Here is a 24,801-nt window from a genome sequence, read left to right as displayed (position 1 = left end):
ACTTACTTGCACTTTAAAAGTTAAGGTGCCTAATTGAACTTTCGACTAAAGTTGAAAGACTTAGCTTCCCAATAAATTATTGATATTGATGTACTTAGTCTTTGATTTAGAGAAAAGCATGTAGTCGCTATCAGAATGTGAAGTTCACTTTGTGACGCTAGCCAACAAAAAACTACATTGAGATAAATTAGTCTTGATTGTCATAATTAATTGACTCAAATTGAGAAGGTCAATAGACAACTATGTTTTGGTATATCCAATCATGCTTTATTCTTTGCCCACACACTTGTAGTTTTGCTTATTGAATTGAACTTTAATCCATATCCATGTTATATGGTTTATACTATATATAGGATTACTAGTTATATTTTTTTCAAACACTTTCTTTACAAGGTAGTATATCAGTATATATTCTATACTTTCTCAATCTTAATAAATTTAATATGACATGACATATAATGATATAATGAGTAATATTTTTTAAAGCTAAGGGTAATATTTATCTGCTAATGTGATATTTTTGTTTTTCTGGTGCTCCTCGATGACGACGACTGACGCTTTGTCGCAGCCTTCAACGCTGTTCTCCCGGATTGCTTCTCACCTTTGATGGCCGAGGCAATTGCTTGCAAGGAAGCCTTGTCCTGGCTCAGGGGATTGACGTGGGGAACGGCCCATCAAGCTTCTCACGGATTGTTTAACACTTCAACATTATCTGTCTTCTTCTGCACCAGTTCGTTCGTATGTTGACTATGCTATTGATAGTTGTAGATTCTACATGTCCACCTTTGATTTCTGTTTAATCAATTTTATTCCTAGATCTGAAAATTTATTAGCACATACTTTAACTACTACAACTTTTGATCATTCTTCTGTTATGTATTGGGACTCTGTCCCTCCTAACTCTATTTCAGCTTATTTCTAATATATGACCACATTGGTTGCTTTAATATATATATATATATATATATATATATATATATATATATAGAAAGGGTTTTATTATTACAATGGAGGTACAAATATTGTAAAAATGTACTGTACGTTTAATCTCATAAAATGTTAATCTGTTAATATTGGCACTATTTTTTTTCAATGACTAGGAAAATCGTAGCTGTTGTTTATGGATATGTACGAGTAAATCTCACACTTGTTTAATAGCTTGCAAATCATATAAAAGAAGTAAATTGTATTAAAGAAAAAACATATGATAAATTTAATCATCAAAAGAGTATTAATAAAAATTAAAATTGTGATGAATAAGAAAATTATTGTCAAAAAAAAAAAAAAAAAAATTATGTTGCATCCATTCCATCATTCAAATCTTGTTTTTGGCATCAATTGTTGATGGGTAAAACTTTTTGTGTTTTCCAAAGCTTGAAACAGATAGAGAACCACATGTCAAATCTATGTTTTGGCTACAACTTTCATGTGCTTTCACTTGCTGTAAATTACACGCAAAGAGGAGATCCCCCACCTGGATTTCCATACAAAACATGCTAGCATGCAGCCCAGCCTACAAAGCAGTGGTTTTATTTAATTTATATATCAAAAAAGCAAAACTACATGGCTTTGACCAGTTATGTCCCCCCTCTTTTTCCCCCAAAAGAGATCTTAGGATTCTTGAGACACATCAACCGCGTTCACACCACTTACCACCCTTACAAGCATGTTTTGTTCACGGAATGAATTTTGAGGTGATAAAAATAATATTCTATAAGGATTGAAATATGTAAGAAATAGAATAGGAATTATATTTTATTGTTTGGTGCTGGTGGGGCTAGTGGCGGTGGGAATATATATATATATATATATATATATATATATATATATATATATATATATATATATATATATATATATTCCCCTTGCAAAGGGAATAACTCATTTCCGGGAATGTTATTCCCAGCTATGAAAAGACAAACTAAATAGGAAATGATTCCCCACCTATTCCATGAACTAAACACGCTATTATTATTTTGTTTTACTATGTTACACTCTGATTGGAATAAGACTTAAATCTAAAATTTTCTTTATGAAAAGTACTAGTAATACTATCAAATCACAATATATTAAACACCTAAAAACTCATAATCATTCTAAATACTTAAAATCATGCTCTATTTTTTCTACTAATGTTTTAGAACTTACATATAACTCTTATTAAAATCATAATGGATAACTACCATGGTGATCAAAAATCTCTACAAATACATTACTGATGTGTTGCTCTTAGTCACCTAAATAAGCATTCAAACCAAGTCTCTTAGCCAGTAATTCCGAGTTGCGGAACTTCTTAGCTCGCCTTATCCTTGCTAGACAATGCTTATGGGCTAAGGGGTATATCCCCAACACTAGCCAAACTTTTGTTGGTGTTAATTATCCCAACTTGACCTCAAGGATGCTTAGAGAGGATGAGAGATGTTTTATTGGTTGTGCCAAAAGGCATTTTATAGGCTAATCATAGTCTAATATTAGGATTAGGCTGTATCCCCATCCCCTAATTACATTACAATTTTGGGTATTGCTGCTTTTTAGGTGGGGGGTTAATATAAATATATTTCGTTTTTAAGGCGAGATACGGAAAAAAGGTGAAGAAATAAAAAGGGAATCAACATATAGGAAACAAAACCGTAAAAAAATCATATTAAACCATATAGCGTAGCATACTGGAGCATACTATGCGTACATGAGGTCACAAATGTTTCGTTCCAAACACAGAAAATCAAAGCAATAGAGAGAAATCCTTGATTAATCTAAGAACAAAGGAATGGGGGAAAGCCATTTCACTTGGCACTAGCAAGCTGGGTACGGATGAGCTTGGCAGCAGACACCATGTTTTCTAGGGCTGGTTTCACCTCAGTGTACTTGCGGGTCTTGAGACCACAGTCGGGGTTTACCCAAAGGATGTTGGTGTCGAGCACTGCAAGCATCTTGTTAACTCTGTCTGCAATCTCTTCCTTGGATGGTATCCTGGGAGAGTGGATGTCATACACACCAGGCCCAATACCAGCACCGTACTTGACTCCTTCACGGAAAACTGAGAGGAGCTTCTCATCGGAACGTGAGTTCTCAATGGTGATAACATCGGCATCCATGTCAATGATGGAGTGGATAATGTCGTTGAAGTTTGAGTAGCACATGTGAGTGTGAATCTGCAAAGTAGAGTAGAACTTGAGCCCAAGTAACAACTATTAACTATCAACTATCATGTAAAAAATAACAGGTAGAGCACCTGGGTTGTGTCCTGGATACCACAGTTGGTGATTCTGAAGGAGTGAACAGCCCACTTCAAATAGAAAGCATGCTCAGCCTTCCTAAGAGGTAAACCTTCTCTCAAGGCAGCTTCATCAATTTGGATAACAGTGATGCCGGCCTTTTCTAAATCCTCTACTTCATTCTTAATAGCCAGTGCAATTTGATAGCAGGTTTCATTTCTGGAAATATGGAGCAAAACCAAATCAGCATTAAGTTAAAACATTACATAGATAGATAGAATGAAAAGTTTCCCCTTAGCTTCCATTTTGTTACCTTGGCTGGTCATTTCTTACAAAAGACCAGTTGAGAATGGTAACAGGGCCAGTAAGCATTCCCTTCATTGGGCGCTTAGTCATGCTCTGAGCTTCACTTGACCAGAAGACAGTCATTGCCTTGGGCCTGCTAACATCACCATAGATGATGGGTGGCTTCACACATCGAGATCCATAGGATTGAACCCAACCGTTAGCAGTGAAAGCAAACCCAGAGAGCTGCTCTCCGAAGTACTCAACCATATCATTCCTCTGCATATTCAACATCCGAATTTAGTGAAACTAAATACAAACTTTCTATGCAAAATAAGAATAGAAAAACAATACGTATTATAAGCATATATAACATTAAGTTACCTCAGGCTCTCCATGAACAAGAACATCAATATCAAGCTCTTCCTGGAGCTTAACAACCTTGCTGATTTCATCCTTGATGGATTTAACATACTCCTCCTCAGAGATCCTAAAAAAGTATCTTATCAGAACAGGCTTAAATGATGCCAATGATGTACAGCAAAAAACTAGTAAAACAACTCACTTCTTAGCCTTGTATTCACGACGAACTCTTCTAAGTTCCACCGTTTGAGGGAATGACCCAATAGTGGTGGTTGGGAGGACTGGGAGGTTAAGTTTCTTTTGTTGAGCATCAAGTCTAGCACTAACATTTGTAGCACGACGGTGGTCAGAACCCTTCAAACCAGCAGCCTGAGAATAGGAAAAGTATGTAAATCAGTACAAACTATTAATTGCAAATATTGCTAGAAAGAAAGCAGAGGAGCTGCGATTCTTCACTTACAGCCTTTTGAACAGCTTCATTTGTTACTCTTGGAGAGGATTTTCTTGAAGCTTGGGCTTTAGCGTTGGCAGAGAAGAATGCCTATAAATCCAAGGCAAACAGAAACAGTGTCACACAAGTTATAAATAAAAAATCATGCATATGGTTTGTAACCAAATTTCTCTGATTTATATTGCAAAAACTATCTTGACTTTTTAAATGATTTTGATTTTTTTTTTTTTAAATATGGAATTATACCTCATCCTTCTGACCAGCCAATGCCTTTGCCAAAGCATTCACTTCAACAACTTTTTGAGCAGCAAAAGCAAGCCATGATTTAATTTCATCATCCAGCTTGGGCTCATTGACAAGATCAACGGCAGTGTGGAGAAGAGAGCAAGAGGTAGAAACAACAAGTTTATCTGAAAATTCAAATAATCAAAAGAACTATTCAGGGTGAACTAACAAATTAATAATGATTCTCAAGGATGTTTTTGAAAGCATACCTTTCCCGACAATGCCCTCAAGAGATCCTAGAAGGGAAAGAGATCCAGCAAGATCATTTGCCCATATGTTCCTTCCATCAACAACTCCAGCAAACAAGTACTTGCCAGAAGGAAATCCACCCTTAATCAAATCAAGGGTCTGAGATCCACGGACTAAGTCAAAACCAAATGCAGTAACACCCTTCAAAGAAGTGAGGGTTTTGTATGCCGCAGCAGGAACATCAGCAAAGTATGTCTCAATAAGAACATTAAGACCAGATAGAGTTGACTCCAAGTCAGAGTAGGCTTTAGTGAATGTCTCCAATTGTTGAGGCTCAAGGTCCATTACAAGGTTTGGTTCATCAAACTGGATCCAAGAAGCACCAGCTCCTTTCAATTCAGTAATAACTTCCCTGTATTTAAGATGAACATGTCATGCCAAGCTAGCGCTGCCATGTGAACTAATTCCTAACCACATATAAATTAATAAAAAACAGAGATCATACATACTTGTAGATTGGAAGGATCTTGTCAAGAAGGGACAACAATGCGAATGATTTTTCAACACCCTTGGCAGGTTTAGATAACAGCAAGTATGACACTGGTCCAACAAGAACTGGAACAGTATCTACACCAAGCTGCACCAGCAAAAGATGAAGTACAACTGATCGTCAAGAAACTAATTAAAATTTCCTTGATAAGCAAATTAATGGCAGTGATACAATTGTCACAAAATCAAAGAATGACACTAGACTAGAGTTGTGGATCACGTACTGCCTTAGCCTCCTTGTATTCATTCACTGCCTTGTGAGAAGCATAAGAGAATTTCACATCAGGGCCCAACTCAGGGACAATGAAGTGGCTGGATCATGAAATGAAATTATCAGCACATAAGTAAATAGGTATGTAATTAATGATTAATGAAGACATTATTACGAAGCAATCAGATCACTTACTAATTGGTATCAAACCACTTCGTCATTTCCATGGCAGGGACGGAGGCATTTCCTCTGGCCATGGAGAAATAGGTGTCGTGTCCAATCTCACCACCAGTCCAGTTGTACCTAGGTGGGACAGCACCAAGCATAGCAGTGGTGTCAAGCACCTGATCATAGTAAGAGAAGGTGTTGCTAGGGATGTACTTGGTCCCAGCACTAGCCATCTGTTTCCAGATGGAAGCTCTGAGGTCTGTTGCCACCTTCTGCAAGTCCTCAGCACTGCTCTTCCCATCCCAGAAAGACTCAAGAGCAAATTTAAGCTCTCTCTTTGGGCCCATGCGGGGATATCCAACAATGTGAGATGCCATTTTTCTGGTCGAGAAATAGAATAAGAATTATCTCCTCTTCCCAGTAATCAAAATGTTCAAAGCTTTCAATGCAAAATCATGACATATTACATTAAACTGGTCCAAAAAAAATATTATTCCTCTGATCCTAGGCAATACAGAGTAAGAGCAGGCAGCTGTTATTTTATACAACAATTGAACGATAGCATGTGACATTATAGCAATATAATGTCACCAATTACAAGGCATAACGTTTTCCAATGATAGTATGGGAAATCCAAACTAGTGACAAACAATATAGCAAAATGACAAAGCTGACAAATACAGAACAAAACCGCCATGCAAAGTATAAGTAACGAACAGCAACTCCATCAGAATTTTCTACTCCAAAGCCTGAGATCTAAATTGACAATACTACAAGGCGAAAAACAATACACCGCACAATGCAGGCGGTAAATCACATTAATGCAGCTTATATATACTCACAAGACGCCGAATACACGTTTAATCATCAGATCTATCCACACAGAGGAACGACTCAATCCAGATCTATATCTGGAAATTCAACTATCCAGAAATCAGATCTACTGTTTCATCATCGTTCCAATACAAAAAAAATCACGACAGCTTACTATTACTACAACGCAGCACAAAAAATCAATCAATCAAACACAAATTCGGAATGTCTAACCTATATAGATTGAATCACAAGTGAATACTTACAGCAACAAGACGAAGAATAACACGAAGCAAATGAAGAAGAAGAAAGTAGATTGAGCAGAGAGTCCGGAGAGAATTGAGCAACAGAAATACTATGAGAAATGAAGCGTGTAGTCCATGGGAGACGCAGCGTACCTTTATAGGAGAAGATAGAACGGGAAGGACTGAGGAGTGACTTGTTCTTCCGCTTAGATAGGTCGACGGGCAAATAGGAAGAAGACGCGAGGTTGAAGGAGGGAGAGTGAACGGTTTATGTAGGCTGGAGATTTGGCAGGGGAGTTGGTGAAATGGTAGATCTCACTACCTCTACCTGGGCCCCATAAATCGGCAGGTGAACATAGGTAACAGTAATATTACACGTATTATTCACTGTTTACGTGATTTGTTTTAAAAAATATCGTCCGTCCACAATTATTATTATTATTATTCTCTTTTATCAATATATTTACAATATATGGTAAATATCTTATTTGAGTTCATATCTTATCCTGAATTCTATGAATCTGTCTTTAAACTCATGAGAAGATATATCGAAACAATTTAATTTTGAGACGTAATATCAAATTCTAAGAAATTTAACCCACCCAAACATTCAACATCTGTGACATGAATCAAACCCCACCCTATTACTAGAAATAACCATGGGTAATTTTAATTTTCCTCTTTTCCGTATATACATGACATTATTTATATAAAAATTATATTTTTGAATTAATTAATCTTTAATTCATCAAATAATAAATAAAAAAGTTGCCTGCATAAGCAGCTCAGTTGATCACTGGAGTGCAGTTTGGGAACAATGACACAGGATCGAGTACATCTTACCACCGGCAGTGTAGGAGCAACCTCTCAAAATGAAATGGGCTCCTTGTGGGAGTTGAGTTATCATGATTTACATCATCCCAAATGTTCTGTTGGGCCGAGTCGGGGAGAGCCCTCAAGGTTGGGAATTCAACATTTTGGGACCAACAACAATATTATTAAAAAATCATATGGTAATTAAATATGAAAAGGAATTAATTCTAAATTTAATCCTAAGATGAATGTATTTTTATATTTAATTATTAATTAATCATTTGATCATATTTTACCAAAAAATTTGACATCATTTTAGATTCAGTTCTTAATTACGAATTCAGTATTGCTGTAATAAAATTTTAGCAGTAAAAGTTAATTTGTTGTCTTCTAATACATTTATTCTATCACTAATTCCTTCGTTCATTGAACTCATTTCAACGCATAAATAGCTCAATAAGTATTTGAAGGTAAAGCATTAGGCAAGGATATGACTACATATACATGAGTAAAATGGATGATTCGCAAATGTTAATTTTGAGGTAAAAATTTGCGTGAAATCATCAGTTGCACTATACTTAGGATATTTTTCTTTTTTATTATTATTTTTTTCATTTTTTTTATCAATAAATTGGTTAAATTAAACTTACATTTTCTTGATCTTGGAGCCTTGAATCACTTAACTTAAGGGCAAAAATAAGTCAAAACTCCCAACTTCAGGGTTAAAATACTTTTCAAACCCTTTATATCTCTTCAATACAAACGAGAGACTGATATTTGGAGTGGCAAAAACTATGGGTTCCTGATAAAAGGATTAAGTCATGGAAGAGAAAAAACACAAGTTTGTCTCTAAATTTGATGGTCCACATACGAGAATGGTAACAAAGGACCTAATTAGGTAACATTTTAATCAAGGGAATTTATATAGTAAATTTTTAAATAAATGACCTAATTAAGTAAATGTTAATAGTCTAGGATCCCAACTGGTATTAACCCATTCAAACTATTATTATGGTTAATAACTAGAGTGGAATTACTTTATAGAAAAAGTCTATACCACGTTAAGACTGAAAATTATAATATATTATAATCTAATCTTTTAAATAAAATAACTTACAAGAGTTGATCCATTTTAGTACCATTGATTTATGTATGTACTTCTAAACTTATTGAGTTGTATATTGTGCTAAAAATATTGTATATTATTTTTATCGGACAAAATTACTTTTGTAGCGTTAAACTATTGTTAGTATATAATTAATTCTATTATAATTATATTTAATCATTTACTACATTTAAAATTATGACTTTAATAATTATCACTATAGGGGGGGGGGGGGGGGGGGGGGGGCGAAGAGCCAAAGGCCCCGGGAGATTAATAAATCCTTCTAGTAGCTACGCCATTCTCGTCACACTGTAAGAAAGGAATGATTTCCTCGGGAGGAAGGTGAAGAATGACAAAAATCATGTTTTACTTGGTCACTCGATCACCACTTTCAAGATTTTATGCATTTTTAATAATAGTAAAATGAGTTCTCCTACATGGACTTCCAAATTCTACTCCCTCATTTCTACTCTCTGAGGTGGCAAACTAGGATTGGTTATTTTCATCATGTGGGCCCACAGAAAAGTATCTACATCAAGAACATGTGAGAGGGAGTACAAGTTCGGAGTATAAAATAGGAGTACACCAAGTATTTTCCTACTAGAATAAGATATTCATGTCATTCTTGTCAACTACCATGTAGTGTAATGGCATCTCTGTTACCATTCCAAATGGTGTGGTCACAAAACCATATAATAAAAAGTGTATATATATATATATATATATATATATATATATATATATATATATATATATATATATATATATATATTAACTTGTAAAAAATACATTAGTGTCTAAAAAAATAAGGGGATATATTCCTAATAAGAGGATTAAAAGCCCATCATGTTCTAACATTTGAATTGAAGTAGAATTCGACCATCCAGCTAATTGTAACCAACTTTTCTTCTCTTATAATTTTTAAAATTGACTTAGGTGGATTACCAAACCATCGACCTTAATTCTTTAGCATCCTTAATTTTATGCACTTCTATGGATATATACTTTGTATTGTTGTATATGTTATTAGGTATTTCTTTTATCATTATATTTTGTATTCGAGGGTGTGCACTAAGTAAACAATGCAAGTTATATAAGAGATGTAAATTACACTAGGAATTGAATTAAGATCATGTATAATAAACTTTATCAAAATGGTGTTAGCAAGAATCAAATTTATTACTTTTTTATATGAGAAATTAATATATATATATATTTTTTGGGTTTGGAATCTTGAAAGAATATTGTTAGTTGTTGGATGTTTGAGACGTGCAAATAAGAGGCTTCATTAAGAATCTCTACCTGGTCACTCGTTCATTCGTAGCTTGTGTTTGGTATTCTCCTCATCACAATAATGACGTGAAGAATAATTATTAAAAATTAAAATTGTTGGGAGGGTAGTTGTTGACAGCACTAAACATTTTCCAATTATGAATTTACAACTAATTATTCATCATAAATTAAAAAATAGCTCTTTACCCATTCATGCTCATAAAATAAATAATTTTGTCAATGCATGCTCATAAAATAAATTCAGTATGACAGCCTAACACTATTAATTACGATACTAATATAATATGAGTTAATATCCAAAATCGTCCTCGACTATAGTGGTTTTTCTCAATTTCGTCCTAAACGACTTTGGTGACCTAATATCGTCCCAGACTTTTGTGTTTCGCTCAATTTAGTCCTCCATTTGTTATTCCGTCAAATTGGTGTTAAATAAAGGGACAATTCAATAATGTCAATATTGATCTCTCTTTACTTTCAACTTGTGAAGTGCGAAATTCCTCTTTCTTGTACGAATTACACCCAGAATTACTCCCGGACCTGCAAATCAAATTTTATATTCGCAGTTTTAGGAGTAATTCTGGGAGTAATTCGTAAAAAAAAAAAAAGGGATTTCGCACTTCACATGTCTATGAGTAAAGAGATGCCAATATTAAAATTACTGAATTGTCTATTTATTTAACACCAAATGGACAGAATAACAAATGAGGGACTAAATTGAGCAAAAACACAAAAAGTCTGGGACTACATTGAGCCAAACACAAAAGTCTGGGACGATATTAGGTCACCAAAGTCGTTTAGGACGAAATTGAGAAAAACCACTATAGTCGAAGACGATTTTGGGTATTAACTCAATATAATATATAACATGAAACCCAAAGTTGCAACCATAACTCGAGCAAATTAAAGAATGGGTCCGTCAGTTCCTTATTATAAGGAAGAGAATACCCTACATATACACACTACTTGCCTCAAAGATTCAAACTTATCACCTCCTACTTAAGAGAGCAACCGATACCAGTGGACCATAAGGCATTTGGTGGTCTGTCATTTATTTTGTATCTCAAACAGAGAAACTGTCCTTAGCTTCCTCAATAGTTAGGGAGTTCAAGTCAGCTATTTCCTCTCATAAATGAATAAATAATAGGGTATTACTACTATTAATAGGCATTATAAGGGGTTGACTTTTGGGTCGCTATGAGGTGTAATATTTGTGGTATAGAACTTGATTCACCACACCTAGCCTTGCTATCCCTAGTAGGATGTATGGTCTTGAAAAACAGGTGAAATTGTCGCCTATGTCTATTGTTAGATCATATATAATTGACTTATTAGTTATCTGAGTATGAATCAAACCTGATCACTTAGATAATCTTTAATTTTCTCATTTCTTTATAAGTTGTTGGGATATGTCTTATTAAGCCAACGTGTTGAAGTAGTTAAATATTAAATAGACATGGATAGTGGAGGGGTTGGTAAATGTCTATTTCATAATGTAGGTGTTGGGTACTTTTGACCAACAGTATAATTGGGTTGGTAGCTAGACACATGTTACATATATATATATTGCACTAAGCAAACAATAAATGATCATTGATCCCCCTAAGGCTATGTTTGGAAACCCGGAAAATGACTTCTGGAAGTCATTTTTTGAATTTTTGGTGTTTGGCTACACCTGGAAAATCCAGTCAACGGAAAACATTTTCCGTTGACTGGGGAAAATGAGCCCAATTTGGCGGAAAATGACTTCCGCCAAATTTGGGCGGAAGTCGTTTTCCGCCTTTCTCTTTCGTTATTTTTTTTTTTTTTTAAATCTGGCGGAACCCAGTTCCGCCAGAAACCATAGCTATGGTTTCCGCCGGAAGCCAATTTATTTATTTATTTATTTTTTTTTTGTTTTAAAAATATAAAATGAATTTTTAATTCAAAATAAAATATTTAATTATACTATTCTACTCATTTTTCAGAAAATGAACCAAACACACCAAAACAGTTTTCCAAATGCAACCAAACACTGGAAAAGGAAAATGTTTTCTGGAAAATGACTCATTTTCCAGAAACCATTTTTCAGAAGTCATTTTCCTACTTTCCAAACGGACCCTAAGTTATAATTTGGTGTGATTCCTTCCTGGAACATGCATGTTCACCAGCTAACCAATAGCGCGCGTTAGATGGTCATTTTCTCTCCTCCTACTCTACTTACCAAATAAAGAGGAAGCTAAGGATCGAGGCAACGTGCTATATATATATACTAAAGGCAAATACAACACCCCTATTAAGAGTCCAACTTTTAATTATATAGTTATGTTACTAAGTCAATAACTTAATTAACTTAGATTTACAGTTATTTTCATAAATTTATTTTTAAGTAATATATTAAAAATAAATTTGTAATATACTAAAAATGAATCGTATATTGATAATTTATCTTAAAATGTCGATCATAGCCTTTGGTATAATGATTGGTGTTATTCACGGCGGGCCAGGCCAGGCGTTGCAAATTAAACTTCATTATATATATATATAGTCAATTCATGCAACTATGCAAGTTTAACCTTGAAAGAGCCTGCTTACCAAATCCAAATTTTGGAATATGGTCGTGAAGTTTAAGAAGATACTTTGATTAGTTGGAAGTTGGAAACTTATAGAATTCCTCATTTTTCTAATTGCAAATTTTGAGATATTTCTCAAACAAGAATATTACATATATGATTAAATAATAAATTAATAATAACAATATAATGTCAGTATCAAGTGAAAAGAGTATGCTTAGATTATTACAGAGTATTATTATATTAATTATTAGATCAATGGGAAGGGGTAAACTTTAAAAAAACAAAAACAAAAAAAAAAAAACAAAAAAAACAAAAAAAAAAAAACCAAAAAACACATATTTGCTCACAATTCTTAGCCTTGAAGCACCCTATTCATCTCCAAGCGTTATTCACATTGTACTTATAGTAACCCAATTCATCTCTGACTTGGTAGAATTTGATTTTGATACATATATATACCAAATTAAAAAGAGTCAAGTTAGTTAAAATAGCTACTAGCTAGAAAATAATAACACATAATATAACACATATTTGTATATTAAACAATCATTTATATATGTACCAAGTCCAATCTCCATATATTATACACATAATCCATATATATTATTATTGCTTTGTGGAAATAAATATTACAACACTAAAATGCAACATAAATGCCATGCATAATCTGTTGAATTCAATTCATTCAATAAGCTGCTAGTTGAATGAGTGAATGCATGCATATACACACATATCATCAATGGAGTTGATAGAATATTAATCTGCAGATCTGATTTTTAGACGACGGCCAATGGAACACTGCGATCGAAGCTACTACGTCGAACTGATCTTGGCGGTCTACTCACTTTCTTCTTCATCATTGGCTCAACTTCAGTCTCATCTTTCCACACTTTTCCAGATGGAAATGCAGAAATGTATGAGTTGTTGAAGTTCGATTTTGAGGTGAATTTGTTCATGAATCCATCTCTATCGTAGGCTCCGCCTTGCACCAGTATCCTGGTGATGCCGGAGAAATGCAGCGCCTCCGCGATCTGCAACGCCGTCACGCCCTTATTCGTCCGCGCTTCCACGTCCGCTCCCGTCTTCACCAGCACCTCCGTCACGTCCACCTGCCCCGCCTCCACCGCGCAGTGCAGGGCGGTGTATCCGTCTTCGTCACGCGCGTCGAGGGAGATTCCTTGCTCGATCAGCGCCCGGACGGCGTCCACGCGCCCTTTGAAGGCTGCTCGGTGGAGGGCGGTCCATCCGTGTTGATCTCGCCCGTGGAGGTTGGCTCCGTGCTCCAGAAGCTTCTGGATCATTCGCGTCTCGCCGTTCCGCGCGGCGGCGCATAGGTCGTCGCCGAGACGGAGCGCGTCGAAGAGGCGGCCATGGCCGTTCTCCGCCGCGACGTCGTACGCCGTTTTGCCGTACTTGTTTCTGATGTTCTTCTCGGCTCCCTTGTGGAGTAGGAGCCTCACCATCTGCTCATCTCCCGAGGAGGCGGCGATGTGCAGCGGCGTGTCGCCGTCGCCGCCGTTTCGGACGTCGGCTCTAGCGCCGCTGGCTAACAGCAGCCGCGCGCAGTCCCGTCTTCTTCCTTTAACGGCAAGGTGGAGAGCGGTGTTTCCGTCTTTTGTGAGTGCGTTCACATTAGCTCCTTTTAGTAGAAGAAGCCTTAGCACTTCCACGTGGCCGTTGCCGGCGGCGAGGTGAACCGGGCCCCACGAAGACGAAACCGATCTCTCCGTGCTGGCTTTATTCGCCAATAAAATCTCCACGATCAACGACTCCCCCGCAACTGCCGCCGCTTCAAGCGGGCTCGAACCTGAGGTTCGGCTCCGAGCCTCGATGTCCGGCTCGAATTCGAGCAGCAACTGAACGAGATCCGGCCGGCTCTGAGCAATAGCCAAATGGAGCAAAGTCTGGCCGTCGGAATCCATGGCGTTCGCCGGCTTCCAAGCCGGCTCACTCTTCTCAAGCACTTCCCGAACCTCATCCATCAAACCCTTAGCCACAAGCCGAGCCAACACCGCCGAGCCAACAAACATGATCCTAACCCCACTATCTATAAACACCTGCTTCTTCTTCGCAGTGAACCAATCGTTCGGAACCGCATCAAACGTCGACGCCGGATCCTTAACGGCGGCGCCGGGAGCCACGACGCTATGCAGCAGAAACGAGTCGTCGGAGTGCGGGAACGAGTCGGGGACGACGGCGTTGGGAGGGAGATGGTAAATAATCTCCACAGTGACGCCGGTGAGCGGCGATATAATCCCGCACTGCGGCCGGACGGAGTAGCGGCTCCGGTTGAGCGGCTGGAGGCGGAACGCCACCGGCATGGTGTACATGACGTTTCTTAACGTTAACTCGCCGGAACATTTCTGCCCGGGTTCGATTCTCACAGTGACTACATTCGACGGCTCCAAACTTATTAGCCTATCCATCTTCCTGCTATGTGATCTCACTTCCCTGTTCTTATCTTCTCTGTGTTTCCGCCACTTCTTGACACCAAACAGAGCGGCGGCTGTGAGAGAGAGAAGAGGCGGAGGAGAGGTGCCGGCTTTAACGATGGAGTGACATATGGGGGGTGAGAAGTACAAAGAAGACTTGTTCTATTTGCTGTCCGGCTTGTGTATAACTACTAGGAATCACATAGTTTATTGTATGTTTTTCTTTTTAATAACTCAAGTTTCTAAACACTTTTGTACACACAAAAATCCAATTTAACTTTATACATACTCTGTTAGCCAATGCATGAAGTTGCTCTCTCAAATAAGAGGTAATGGATTTTAGTTCAGTAGAAGCGGCATTAACTCGTTGTGCTTCTATATTCTATCTGTTATAGTTCGTAAATAACATGAAAGAGAGGTAAACTGCACTTGAAAGATCTCATATCACAGACTCAACTATTTAAGAGGATGTTAGCTAAAATAAAATTTGTGATATTTGAATACAAAAATTATGCTCAATCTATTTCGTAATTTCTTTTGGGCCGTTTGTTTTGTATTTTATTATATATAAAATAAATGGCGAAAATACATAAAGAAATAATGGTAGTATATATTTGATTCTACAGTCACTTTCAATTGCATAAGCCACAGCATTATATTATATTGTATCTAAAAGAATAGATCATATCACACATCATCATTATACTATTCGACATAGATTTTACAGAAAATTATTAAAGAATATTTACTTATATTTAACAATTTTTCTTACCTATTGAACTAAATTAACTTTTCTTACTTAGTTATTGTAGCAATTACCTTTACAAATCATTTGTACATTATATTTTGATTTGTTCAACTAACAAATTTTATTATATTATAAATTTAATTATTAAAAAGACTAAATTCAATCATCCAAAGCACGTAAAAAATATAATAACAATGTCTTACTAGTATGCCAACATTAATGGCATTTACTAATTTGTATGTTGGTCTTTAATTTTTGATCAATACAGAATTTTCAACACAAATCATAGACGAGCATTGCATTAGGAGAATGAAAATGTAAAACAAAATATATTCGCGAAGTTTACACTGGTCCAAAATTGTGCATTGGAAAGCACAACAATATGCACTAAAAGGCAACAATGTACACTACAAGGCACAATAATGTGCACTCGAAGGAAATAACTGCGCTCTAAAGGAGATAAAATATACATTCCAAGAATGAAAAATGTGAACTGAAAAAGAAAAAAATGCACCCAAAAATAAAATCATATGAACTTACTTACACAAAATTATCATAATGCCACCAAAATTTTTTAAAAAAATTAACTTCATTCTAAACTCTTGATCTGGACTAGATCAATGGATGATATTAAACCTTATTTTTTATACCTAGCAATCCTTTGCATTTGATACGTAATATATATATATATATATATATATATATATATATATATATATATATATATATATATATATATATATATTCATGCCTTAGCTGTTATATTGTACTTATTTTGTGTTGGATCTGCATAAAAACCATCCCAATTATTAAAAGAATAAAAGTATTAATATCAAGAAACAGTCAGACTACGGAATTATCAGCAAAGAATTATTTTTGTCGTCTCAGTATGCAAGAGACTACTATACAACAATGAAAACAAGTAGACAACAGTTGGTTGGATTATCTCACCATTAACTTAATTGCTTCTTCCTAACAATTTAATTTCATTGTTTTACTTATACAACACAACACTCATTCTGCTGGGGAAATTATTATTCGGCCTCACTCCCAACTCAACAACTGACCTAGAAGTTCGGCTTGATGATGTTAGAATTAGTTATGTTTAGCAACTTCTGCGTTGAGATTATATTGTATCAAAGAAGTCGTGGAAGGCACGAGAGAATTGAATTAAGATGATACGTGTAATTATTTCATTTATCATGCACCATTTGTAGATTATTATAACCCTAGAATAATAAGTATAAATACTATTTTTTGTAACTAAACGAATGGACAATTTGGATACATTTTATTCATAACTTTGAGAGTTACGTTCTAAGCTATTCAAACTCTTCTTTTTCTCCAATACTATTGTTACATTGTTTTTTAGTATTTCATGTAATTAGATGTAAGCTTGAATCCAACCTATCTATAGTTTTATGTTAGGAGTTAGGACCATAATATTCGTATTTGCACTAACACATTCCTAGTGTGACTTCTGACGACTAATTCTTTAAATTGATTTATCTTCATAATCTATTTAATAATAAATAGTAATAAAAAATTCATTGAATTATTTTCTAATGGGCTGAATATCCAATTCTCCAAAAGACTTCTGCTTAACCCACTTCAAATCCCAGCCCATATTGAATCCTTTATATTCTCTTCAAGAATAATATAATTAATTTGTAGTGAAAAATGTTAAGTGGACTCTTAAGAAATAAAACTCTCTATCACGTATTATATTTTATTGTTAAGGAAATAAAAGTGATTTTTTTAAATTAATTAAAACATATCATTTCAACTGAAAATAAAAAATGAGGGTTGATATATTATTACTTTTATTTTTCATAGGCGCAAGCAGCCCTAGCATGCTTTTCCATTGAATTGATCAATTCCAATGACGTTGACTTGAGGTGAGGATGATATCAGCAAACATTTTTACTACATTCATTAAAAGACAAAATTTGTCCCATCTGATTTTCTGTATATAAGATTAATGCACCATTACTCAACATTTTCTTGGTCCATTCTATTGCACTTCTGTGTAATTTATATGTTATTACAGAAAATTTGAGTTTATAATGTCTAAATCTTTGAGCACACAGAAGAATAATTTACCAAAAAAAATAAAAATGAATGCACCCTTTTTACTTCTAAGGGTGTGTTTGGTTCGCACATAGGAATCGAAATCAGAATGGGTATGAAATACTTGGTAATGGTAATGGGTTTTGGTGAAAGTATTTAACATGTTTGGTACAAGGGTGGAATGAGAATGTTTACTAATAATAGTGCTTGAGAATGAATAAGGGAATGAAACCCTTATTGTATTTGGGTATGGATTTTTCAATTGATGGGGTATTCGAAACCCATAGTAGTGTTCTACAAACCTATCAACCAAACAACAATAATCACTTTCATACTTATTCCTATGGGCAAAACCCACCAACCAAACACACCCTAAGTTATAATTATATTAAGTCATTCCATTTTTATAAGGTAAATCATCTTGGGTCATTTGCAGGTAGCATATCTTCGTTGATGAGGTGATTTGATTCCTACACATACTCTCGAGGACCATTTTAATCCATAATATTACATTTTGATTTGAAAGTATTACATTTGTTATTATAAGTATTACACTTTCTCTCATGAATAACAATCTATCATGATTAATATTAAATTTTTTCTCATAAATAACTATTTAACCTCTAAATATTACTTTTTTTTATTTAAAAGTAATACACTTGTCTTATTTATGATTAGTATTACATTTTCCATTATATATATTATGAAATCTATTTTTATCTTGACTCGACTGTGAGACGGGGGACTCACCATTTTTAAAAATTTGTGTTCTTACAAATGTTAAAGTACTGTCATTGTGTTTAGGCGATAGGGATGGTGGCTTTGATGATGGAATGGTGTATTTCTTGAGTCTTGCTGCTAATCTGCTATACTGACTCGGTAAATAGAAAAATAAGTAACCAAGAGTCAACAAATCAGAGTGGCGCAGCGGAAGCGTGGTGGGCCCATAACCCACAGGTCCCAGGATCGAAACCTGGCTCTGATAGAGTGGCTTCCGGTTTTTTTTCCATTCCCTTGTTCAACAATGAAAATATATTATAAATTTGGTAAAAAAATATTTCGTATTGGGGATGTAGCTCAAATGGTAGAGCGCTCGCTTTGCATGCGAGAGGCACGGGGTTCGATCCCCCGCATCTCCAATCAATTCAGTTGTGACTTGAATTTTGCAAATTATTATTCATGCAAAATCTAACTTGACCCACTATTTACTGTGCGTCAAACTTGCACATGAAACCAGATATCCACTCTCCTTTGTCAAACACATTGAGCTGACTACTTTCAGCATCCAAACATCATCATTCATTAAGCATAAGTTTTTAGTGTTACTTCTTTCCCACAAAAACCAAATTCCCTTCCCTAACACCCACTCGACAAGATCGATAGTAGATGTGTAAATCACAGTGACATAATCGTTCATTAGGTAGAAAAATTAATGTCTTGTGCTCATGTCCACCACATTATGGATAACTCCACACGGTTAATGTCCGGACTAGATTTTTATATCTTTTCCACAATCTATAATAAGTACCAATTGACTTGCCCATGCCAACAAATTTATTGTTTTCTTGATGTTTGTACGTAGGAGTGCAGGATATCTATCTAAATATCTAAGTCACATTATCTGATTAACCCACTTATTAACTTAGTCATATGCTTACCCCACAACTAGCTACTTAATTAATACATAGTCCTTAATATATATTATACTAATAGAAAATTCTTACAGGTAGCTCATCTTCTTCGTGACTTCGTCTTCGACATCCGTAGTGAGTTTGCAGAAGTTGCTGGACAGGTGGCTGCTTCTCAATGGTAGCCGGGGATTGGATATATACCATGGCTCAGTTTCTTGGACCTTCAAGCTGGTTATGTGAGACAGATGAAGGAGCTGAGAAAGGGATTTGAAAGGTTTTTCAATTTTTTTTTTTTTTTTTTTTGTGAGTATACCTAGGGTTTTCTCTGTCGGACACAGTGACTAGTCCCTTCGTTGAATTGTACGCACCTCTTTTGGGTGAGATAGCTGGTCTGAAGAACGCTAATAAGATGGCAATAATTAGACAAAGATTCGTGGTCACCTAAATAATAATTAAGAGCCATTGGGCATATGACAAGGTCACTCTTAAACAAATTCGTTTCTTTTATATATACCAATGTATAAACATGAAAATAAACATATTACATATAGGTTGAAAATAAACATATTACATAAACATACATAAATTGACCAAGATTGAGTTCATCAAATCACAATAAACCTAGCTATTAGAAATCAAAATCAAGTTCAAATTCGAACCCCCCCTCTTCTTCCTCTACTTCCACTTCTTCCTCCTCCTCTTCTTCGCCCTCTCCTTCCTCCCATCCCCCTCCCCCTCCCCCTCCCTGACGCCTTCCATTGCCACGATGATGAACAATCTTTTTCACGATCTTTTTGACCGTCTTCCTAACTAATTTCCTTTTCTGATCATCCTCCGGGGGCTTACTTTGATCATCAACTACATGATGATCATCATCGTCCTGCTCTTTCTCCTTCTGGTCTCCATCTTTGTGTAGCTTATCCTCCAACCCAAGATGAAGCTTCTCATTAATCTTGTGAACCATACGTGACCCCCCAATCTTCTGCTTCATCTTCTCCATTTTCTCTTCACTACAACTACAATAATATAATATAGCAGATCAGAGCAAACTATTAAAGCTAAGGATTATGGATTTAGGGTTTAGGGTTTGGAGGTGAAAGAAGGAATAATGCAATAGAATGATGGGTATTTTCAACTTTGAATCACCCTATTTATATAGGCTTCAAGATAATTAATTGAGTAATAAAAAAGTATTTTTTAAATTTGAAAATGTCAAACTATTATTTTAAAAAAAATAACATGATGTCTACAAAAATAATAAAATAATTATTATATCCATATATGTTTCCTGTTAGGTCGTTCGTTAGGAGCACACACGATTTGATTTCCTGAAGACCGCGTATATGTCTGTATGTGTGACCTTCCAATTTTGAATAAATAATGTTAGGGTTGTTGTATAATAAATATAGTCAACACCGATTGGGTATGACCCAATAAAATAATTATATAATAATTAAGATTTACAAAGAATAAGTCGAGGCTCAATTGTTATATTGTGGATAAAGTCTACTATGCCTATCCGCAGTGAATCTGGTCTAAATTATGTATATGCACTTAATATATTATATATGTATATTTAGTTATTAACGTATTATGTACTTATAGTTAATATATTATGTACATTTAATTAATAAATTATGTATCGATTACAATTAACATATTATGTATCTTCAATTTATTTACAGGTACGCATAATCTGTTAACAGAAGCTAATTAAGTACATAATATATTAGGAAAAATTGTAATTTATGTTTCTCACAAATATGTCAATTATCAATGTCACCATTGATTATTAGTGGTGTAAATGTTGCCCCTCAATTTTCTAAACGTAACATATATTGTCCATCCCCTAATAGGAAGAAGGAGAAACATTGTTGTCGGCGGAAGGATAACACACGAAGAAAGAAAAATAGAGGAAAAAATGTGGTCTTCAAACAAGGAAAATGACGAGTAACTTTATTTACACCACTAATAATTCAGGGGAGAGACAATATATGTCACGTTTTGAAAATTAAGGAGACAATATTTACACAACTAATACTTCATTGGTGACATTGATAACTGGCATATTTGTGAAAGACATAAATTATAATTTTCTCTAATATATTAGCTGCAAGCATATAATATGACTATCTTATCCTTGGTATAATTTGCAATCAAGGCTACCGTATATACACCTCGAGACATAATCGGTTTCGAAGGAGTAGGCCGGTTATATCTACTCTCAAGACTCAAAATGTATAGCCACAGCTCTAATAAAGAATCAAACTTGAAACATTGTGATTATGAAGTCAATCGTCTGACCAATTAAACTTGGTTAGAGTTATTCCCAATTACACTATATACAACTTATTAACGAATTGATGAATACACCTAATAATCTTTGATGCATTGACTACTATTCATTTAATTAATTACTTCTCAAAGCATATACATTATTGATACAATATATGCCATAATCAATGCTGGTTGGAACAAGTCAACATACATATGTAATTGACCTAAACTACTTGGAATTAAGTATAGTAAAACAATTAAGGTGCAGGAAGCAAGAAAGCCAAATTATTTGATGAGAGTTTCAATTAATTTAAGACGGCCTTTGTCAAAGCCGCCGCTCTAGTTAATAATTATTAGTGAGGCTTAATGATGGTTAACTAATTCAAAAAAAAAAAAAACTAATGATATTTAATAAGTTTTTGAATTCAATACTTAAGAGCTCATCACTGCTCCGGTTATGAAAATTGGTGGAGGAGTAAATTGTAGTTCGTGAATAGCCTTCAAAATTCTAAATGATTGCACATTAATGTCCATAACAATGTCAAATTTATACATTCCTTTTTTTGATCTTTGGTAGGTTAGGTGCATCATAGCAAAAAAATATATTGAATTTATACAAGGTAAAATTGGGTTAATTGACCGGTTGAATTGTTCCAAAATAATAAAAAAAAATAATAACACTCTCCGGGGGCAAAAGATATATATGTTTAATGCATTGTAAGATTATGGAATATTAAAGTTTTTTAGGGGGGAGGGGCGTGGGAGTTCTTTATACCCAAAAAAATAAAAAATAAAATAAAAATCGTAAGTATTTGTATGGTATGGACGTATGTAAATAATAGGAAAAACGACGCTTTTGACCTTGAATTATTTCACTTTAGAAATTTTCATAGCTATAAATTAATTTAAACAAATAAATAAATAAAATTAATTTAAAAAAATTTAGCCCCTTGTTGTTTATAATATTACACTTTTATTTTCCATACCTATAAATTATTTTAAACAAATTTAGCCCCTTTATTTTTCATAATACTACATTTTTAGTCTCTGATATTATATAATTGTCAAACACCATTAATATATGGAACTATTTCTTCTTTTTTTTAAAAAAAAAAAAAAAAATTATTTTAATCTAGAATCAATATTCACTATTAAAAATCACGGTCACATGAAGAGAGTTAAATTTTAACCATAGATATTAATTCTAAAGGGAAAATGGCACTTTTTACCCCTGAGTTATATATTTATAACACTTTTTCTCCCTCAATTATTTAGGTGAGCACATTAGCCCCCTCAATTATTCTAAAAGTGGTGCTTTTTCCCCCTAATATATTAAATTGACATTTATACCCTTAAAGTAAACATTTTATTTATTTTATTACTCCACCAAATTATTGCGTATACGTAGGGATGACCACGGTTCGATTTGAATTGAACCGGATACTAAAGCAATCAAATTAATGGTTTACGGTTATGATTAAGATCTAGAACCCAATATTTAAATGTCAATTTATTAAAATTATGTATCAAAAAAGTTGAATCTTGAACCATGAACCGGCGGTTCCGGATCTGATTTGCGACTTTGAACCGTCTTTATTTTAAAATAGTCTAAATTCAACAATAAATGTATTTTATTTTTTCAGTTCGAAACATGAACCGTCCGTTCTGGTTCACGATTTTAATAAACTCTAAATATCGAATTTCGATTCTAAATTGTAATTGGAATATTTCGGTTTGGTTGCTTAGTGTTTGTTTAGTTTGAACCAAATTATGGTCATAATTTGTTGGAGAAAAAAATAAATTAAATATTTAGTTTAAGGGTAAATATGTCCATTTAACATTTCAGGGGGGGAAAACAACCACTTCAATAATTTAGGGGGAAAAAATGCTATAGGTATATAACTCAGGGGGAAAAAGTGCCATTTTCCCTAATTCTAAATGAAAAAAATAGTCTCATAGAAAAGTTTGCTAACAGATCAGAGTTTGATAATTATATAACACTAGGGCCTAGAAGTGCAACGTAATAGGTAATTAAGGGGTTAAAGTTGTTTAAATCAATTGATAGGTACTAAATTTTTAAAAGTGAAACTTTAACAATTTAGGGACCAAAAGTGTTATTTTCTTGTTGAAGTGTTTTTTATTTTTTTTATTAAAGGGGGATACCCATACACTGAGGCTCGAAACTTAAACCTCCCACATAAGAAAATAATTCAATATCAATGGACCACAAGCCACTCGATGTTGAAGTGTTGAATCTAGTAATCTTTGATTTTTTTTTTTTTTTGTTGGTTTTATTGGTGCTATACTGCTATCAACTTTAAAAGAAAAAACATAGAAGGAAAATCAGAAAATGATTTAACATGACTTAGAGAGTCGTTAGAGGAAAATTTTGAGTCTCAGCTTATTAGGTCAAGAAGTTATTGCTAAAATTAATTGTTAGGGCCTCGACACTGACTTTGATTGTTTTAATTTTTTTTTAAAAACTTTTTAAATAATACATAAAAATTGTTCTACAAACTTCTGATGAACTAAATGCCTCATTTTCGATATCTAATCCTCTCCTGGCTTCCATCCTTGTTTAATTTTCATTTGTCAAACATTACCAGACACATAAGAAAAAGATATAATAGCGATTGAAATGATTTGAACATGTCAAAGTAATGGAGTTAATTATATTACATTGATGATGATGGAGTTCTTGAACTAGCATTTCCACCTACAATACACAAGTTGGATATAAATATTTATATATAATTAATTAGCCCTATGTTGATATGAGATGTCTTAATCCAACTACAAATACATTATCGAGTAATTAATACTGCTAAAAAGGATACTCATCATCTTGTTAGTGTTGTAGCTAACAGGGCACTGAAGTTATGAGGTGAAGGACCTCACATGCTCAAATAATGTTATGGATGATGAAAAATACACGTTGATAGATAATTTTAATAGTCCTTGCAGTGTACGATTTATGAGGGTCAAAGTACGTGAAGTTAATTAAAGTAATACTTCTATACTAAAGTAGCAAAGAGTTAATGCCGCCTCCATTAAGATTCAAACCCACAATTTTTCATATTCTCATATGAAAGTGCAACCTTAGTGC

The 24,801-nt window shown here is 34.4% G+C and overlaps 2 protein-coding genes and 2 non-coding genes across 6 annotated transcripts; 2 read left to right on the top strand and 2 right to left on the bottom strand.

Annotated features, from left to right (window-relative positions):
- Positions 1-2,625: 2,625 nt before the first annotated feature.
- Positions 2,626-7,071, bottom strand: LOC109182089 (5-methyltetrahydropteroyltriglutamate--homocysteine methyltransferase-like). The gene is made up of 12 exons (XM_019332137.1): positions 6,928-7,071; positions 5,744-6,097; positions 5,562-5,649; positions 5,298-5,425; positions 4,809-5,200; positions 4,561-4,724; positions 4,324-4,404; positions 4,066-4,232; positions 3,885-3,990; positions 3,529-3,779; positions 3,233-3,434; positions 2,626-3,152 (listed from the first exon to the last, which is right to left on the bottom strand). The coding sequence occupies exons 2-12, from the start codon at positions 6,091-6,093 to the stop codon at positions 2,784-2,786; spliced, it is 2,298 nt and encodes a 765-aa protein (XP_019187682.1). The 5' UTR covers positions 6,094-6,097; positions 6,928-7,071; the 3' UTR covers positions 2,626-2,783.
- Positions 7,072-13,124: 6,053 nt separating this feature from the next.
- LOC109181011 (ankyrin repeat and protein kinase domain-containing protein 1-like) lies at positions 13,125-15,193 on the bottom strand. Of its 3 annotated transcripts, none has more exons than XM_019330760.1 (2): positions 13,468-15,193; positions 13,125-13,431 (listed from the first exon to the last, which is right to left on the bottom strand). In XM_019330760.1, the coding sequence occupies exons 1-2, from the start codon at positions 14,961-14,963 to the stop codon at positions 13,314-13,316; spliced, it is 1,614 nt and encodes a 537-aa protein (XP_019186305.1). In that variant the 5' UTR covers positions 14,964-15,193; the 3' UTR covers positions 13,125-13,313. The 3 variants fall into 3 exon arrangements, with proteins under 3 accessions (XP_019186305.1, XP_019186304.1, XP_019186303.1); XM_019330759.1 differs by having other exon boundaries at positions 13,125-13,437; positions 13,474-15,193; XM_019330758.1 differs by having other exon boundaries at positions 13,125-15,193.
- Positions 15,194-18,700: 3,507 nt separating this feature from the next.
- TRNAM-CAU lies at positions 18,701-18,772 on the top strand. The gene has a single exon. It is a non-coding gene; the product is annotated as a tRNA-Met (tRNA).
- Positions 18,773-18,853: 81 nt separating this feature from the next.
- Positions 18,854-18,926, top strand: TRNAA-UGC. Its single transcript has one exon. It is a non-coding gene; the product is annotated as a tRNA-Ala (tRNA).
- The last annotated feature ends 5,875 nt before the right edge of the window (positions 18,927-24,801 follow it).

This window comes from Ipomoea nil, unplaced genomic scaffold (assembly GCF_001879475.1).
Source record: "Ipomoea nil cultivar Tokyo-kokei standard unplaced genomic scaffold, Asagao_1.1 scaffold1043, whole genome shotgun sequence".
Taxonomy (NCBI): domain Eukaryota; kingdom Viridiplantae; phylum Streptophyta; class Magnoliopsida; order Solanales; family Convolvulaceae; genus Ipomoea; species Ipomoea nil.
Note: the sequence above shows the minus strand (reverse complement) of the source record. Positions and strands in the feature narration are given on the sequence as shown.